At 32.0% G+C, this 5,118-nt stretch overlaps 1 protein-coding gene across 2 annotated transcripts in view; it reads right to left on the bottom strand.

Moving 5' to 3' along the window:
- The window catches only part of DPY19L2 (dpy-19 like 2), an 89,293-nt gene that overhangs the window by 73,282 nt on the left and 10,893 nt on the right, over positions 1–5,118 (bottom strand). For both annotated transcript variants that reach the window (XM_007446124.1, XM_007446123.1), the window contains exon 4: positions 4,185–4,322. In XM_007446124.1, the coding sequence (XP_007446186.1) occupies positions 4,185–4,322 (138 nt within the window). The remainder of the gene's footprint in view (positions 1–4,184; positions 4,323–5,118) is intronic.

The following is a 5,118-nucleotide window of genomic DNA, read 5'->3' as shown; positions in this document are numbered from 1 at the left end:
AAAAAAAAAAAAAAAAAAAAAAAGAATGAGGTCTGGATGTCCACATTCACCAGTCTTAATAAACATAGTACTGAAAGTTCTAGCCAGTGCAATAAGGTAAATAACAGAAATAATAGACATACAGATTAAAAGAAAAAAATAATACTCTATTTGCATATTAAATGACTCACTATGTAGAAAATCCCAACATATGTATATAAAAAAAAATACTCCTAGAACTAATAATTGAATTCAGCAAGATTGCAGGGTAAAAGATAAACAAACCAAAAAAATTAACTGTATTTCCATATAACAAAGAACATGTGGGCATCAATATTAAAAATACAATCCCCTTTATCATCATTTAGAAAAACATGAAATACTTAGGTGTATATTTATCAAAACACATACAAGACTCGTATGCTGAAAACTACACAATGCTTTTGAAAGAAACCAAATACCTAAATAAACAAGCGACACACTGTGTTCATGAATTAGAAGACTCAATAGCAAAGAGGTCAATTCTCCTCAAATTTATTTACATGTTTAATGTAATTCTTATCAAAGTATCAATAGAATTAGATATAGAAAACATTATTGTTAAATACACGTTATAAGGCACATGAACTAGCTAAACCAATTTTGAAAAAGAATGAAGTGAGAGAAATCAGTTTACCTAATCCAAGACTTACTGTATAGGTACATTAATCAAGACTATATGGTACTGGCAGAGGGATAGACACATAAATCAATGGAAGAGAGCAGGGAACCCAGAAATAAACCCATAGAAATATGCCTAATTTATTGTCACATAGGTGCAAAAGCAATTCAATGAAGAAAAGATAGCCCTTTCAACAAGTGGTATGGAAACTTTTGGACATCTATAGGTAAAAAACAACAACAACATAACCTTTACCCAAGTCTTACGTCTCACGTCACATAAAGAAATTAATTCAAAATGAAATGGATCACAGATAGAATTCTAATTGCTTTTAGAAAAAAACATAGAAAATATTTAGCATCTAGGGCTAGGCAAAGAATTCTTAGACTTGACACCGAAAGCACAATCCACAAGAAGAAAAATTGCTAAACTGGACTCCATTAAAATTTTAAAATTTTCTTATGCAAAAGACTCTACTTAAGAGGATGAAAAAACAAGGTATAGACTGGGAGAAAATATTTGCAAACCACATACCTGGCAAAAAAGTAGTACCTAGAATATATAAAGAACATCCTAAGATTCAACATTAAAAAAAAAAAACCCAATTAGAAAATTAGCAAAAGACATGAAGACACATTTCACTGAAGAGGGTATACAGATAGCTAATAAACACAAAAAAGGGGCGTTCAACAACATTAGTCATTAGGGAAATGCACATTAAAACCACAATGATAAATCACTACATTCTGATAAATCAGAATCATTAAAATAAAAAGTAGTGACAACACCAAATGCTGGAGACCCTGTGGAGAAAGTGAATCATTTATACATTCCTGGTAGAAATGTAAAATTGCATAACCACTCTGGAAAACTGTTTGGCAGTTTCTTATGGTTTGTTCCTTTTTTTTTGCTGAATTGTATTCCTGGTATGAGTGTACCACAGTTTCTTTAACCATTCACATGTCAAAGGACATCTGTGTTGTTTGCAGTTTTATGCTACAATGTATAAAGCTACAATAAATGTGTACAGGTTTTTGTGTGAATATAAATTTTAATTTCTCTGGGATAAATGTCCTGGAGTACAACTGCTGGATTATATGGTTTACATCTGTAATTTAAAAACTGGAAATAATTTAATATCCATAATAGGGAAATATACAAATAATTTTGGAATTCATAAAATGGTTAAAATTAAAGAAAAATAAATATGTACATACATTTTCAAAAATTCCAAAATAAAATATTGAGGAAAAAGTTGTAGAGTGATATGTTCAGTATGAGAACACTTATGTGAAATTACAAAAATACGTAAAACAATCCTTGAAAAAAGAACTGGATGGATATACACATCAAATTCACGATAATGATGCTTGTGAGAATGCGAAAGGAACAAAGTTAACTGGGAAGCAGAACAAAGATGACTTTATCTGTATTTATAATGCTTTATTTATTTTAAAATATCAGAAGCAAAAACAATAAAAGAACAGCATTTATTTATTGTAGGTGGTTGACCACACATATTTGCACATTATTCTCCAGCTTCTGCAATTTTAAACATTTTAAAATCAAAATAATAATAATTTTTAAAAGCTATAAAATATGAAGAAAGAAATAAAAAGCTAGACTTTTAAACTAATCTGCTGGATTCTGAGATAACTCAAAAGTAGTTCTTACCATGCTGTCAAGTCAGCATTTATCTTCAGAGTTCACAAACTGAATCTACTATTTTTTTTCTTCTTTTTTCCAATTTCTAGAATTTGAAGACTATCATAAAGTTCATAAAGTTTTTTTAGTATTGGGAAGTATTCATAGATTTCTAGCTATATAACTAAATAAATCTTGCCTTATTAATGTATCCCCAAGGTCACTATTCTACTCTTCACTGTCACTGTCCCTTCATGTGATCAGTATGCCCATCCACATGGTCTCTAAAGCCAACAGATGCAACGTACAAAGATTAATCTCCAAAATATACAAACAGTTCATGCAGCTCAATATTAAAAAACAAACAACCCAATCAAAAAAATGGGCTGGAGGCCTAAATAGACATTTCTCCAAAGAAGACATACAGATGGCCAACAAACGTATGAAAAAATGCTTGACATCACTAATTATTAGAAAATGCAAATCAAAACTACAATGAGATATCACCTCACACCAGTCAGAATGGCCATCATGAAAAAAATCTACAAACAATAAATGCTGGAGAAGGTGTGGAGAAAAGGGAACCCTCTCACACTGTTGGTGGGAATGTAAATTGATACAGCCACTATGGAGAACAGTATGGAGGCTCCTTAAAGAACTAAAAATAGAACTACCATATGACCCAGCAATCTCACTACTGGGCATATACCCTGAGAAAACCGTAATTCAAAATGAGTCATGCACCACAATGTTCACTACAGCACTATTTACAATAGTCAGGACATGGAAGCAACCTAGGTGTCCATCGACAGATGAATGGATAAATAAGATGTGGTACATATGCACAATGGAATATTACTCAGCCATAAAAAGGAACGAATTGGGTCATTTGTAGAGACATGGATGGATCTAGAGACTATCATACAGAGTGAAGCAAGTCAGAGAGAGAAAAACGAATACTGTATATTAACCATATATGTGGAATCTGAAAATACTGGTATAGACAATCTTATTTACAAAGCAGAAAAAGAGACACAGATGTAGAGAACAAATGTATGGAGACCAAGGGGGAAAAGGGTGGGTGGGATGAATTGGGAGGTTGGGACTGATATATATACTATTGATACAAAATAGATAACTAATGAGAACCTACTGTATAGCACAGGGAACTCTATGCAGTGCTATGTGGTGACCTAAATGGGAAGGAAATCCGAAAAAGAAGGGATACATGTATACGTATAGCTGATTCACTTGCTGTACAACATTGTAAAGCAACTATACTCCAATAAAAATTTTTTAAAAAGAAGCTATTGTACTTATATTTGTATCTATTTTGCTTTTGCCCTGATGTTACTTTTATCAAATCATTCATTTATTTCATTTTATAAAAACAAGGAGTAGGTAATTTGATAAATACTGATTAAAGAATGCTTCAATAATATCTTCCCATAACGTTTTCTCTGCTGATGTTTTGTAATATATGGTCTTTGTAAATACTGCAGTAGCCATGTACTGCTTTTCACCAAGACTTGCTTGGGGAAAAGAAGAGGAATTTAACAGGATATATTTTTGCTAGAATTAGAAAATAATAGATTGAGGTTTAAAAAAAAATAAAGCCAACAGACCATCTCCCTCGAGAATCCTTCTTGGCTCCTTCCCATTTGGCCTATTATGCTAGTCACTAATTCCATACTAAGGTTCTATTCTTTAAGTTCATGTGAGCATAATTTCTGGGGCTTTTAAATTTAGGACAGGAACTTTTGATACACTGCTCAACTATAAGGACACATACAATCAATAAACTTTAAAATCCCCTCCTTCCTATAACATCATTGTGCTTACTATTTTTATCTGATAAAGAAGAATCCCTCTACAAAATTTGTTCCAAAATATTGCTTACCTCTGGATAAAGATGGAAGCGTTTCACTGTATTAATTGCAAGGGGATATTCAGTGAGCTTGTCATTCATAATCATCCATAGTCCTTCCAAAAATGAAGGTGCTTCGATAATGGTTTTGAAGTAGGAATAATAAAGTCCCTTTAAAAAAGTACAAATTGTCAATGTAAGTAAAATTTGAAAATATTTATTTTTATAACTCTTTTTAGAACAATCTACTCTGAAAAAAAAGAAAAGGATAGATAATAAGACTACCTAATTTCTCCTCGCTAGTGCATTCTTGGATGCAAAAAAAGCATACATTTTCAGGTTATCACTATAATATTCTTTCATATTTTCTGTAGGTTTGAAAAAGAGTTAAAGGGATGGTTAAACATTTTAAGGAGCTTTTCTAACCACACCTTAAAATATGTAAACAATATATTTTTACTTTTACCAAGCCTGATTTTACCCCCACATTATGAGATGCCTAGAAGTTGAGATCTGATGATTTTGGCACAGAGATGACTTCATGTCCTTGTACGTGTAGAACTTTGCATAGAGAAAATTACTTCTTTTTCTCCAACTCTTAAGAAATAACAGTGACTACAAGAGCATTAGATGCAACTTTGTGCTTTCATCTTACTTCCTAGTTCCATCTATTGGCTCTGCACAAAGTGAAAGCTAACTAAATGTGAACCGACTATTGCTCATGACACAAATGCTGTGTCCTAAAAAAAGGATTACTTTAGTGCATTATTCCAGCATGTGGAATAATGATTTTATTAGGTTACTGAAAGTGCTGTTTAAATTCCAAAGATTAACAAAAGCATGTTGCTTCATATTACTTCCTCATCAATTTCCTGCTTTCCTTCCTAAAAAATAAAGGGCCACATAGTTTGTAATACACGCTCCCTCAAAAAACATTAAAAGCAATTTTCAACCCCACACTCATTCA

This window comes from Lipotes vexillifer, unplaced genomic scaffold, assembly GCF_000442215.2.
Source record: "Lipotes vexillifer unplaced genomic scaffold, Lipotes_vexillifer_v1.1 scaffold822, whole genome shotgun sequence".
NCBI lineage: Eukaryota > Metazoa > Chordata > Mammalia > Artiodactyla > Lipotidae > Lipotes > Lipotes vexillifer.
The sequence above is the reverse complement of the archived record's forward strand: the minus strand, read 5'-3'. Positions and strand labels throughout refer to the sequence as shown.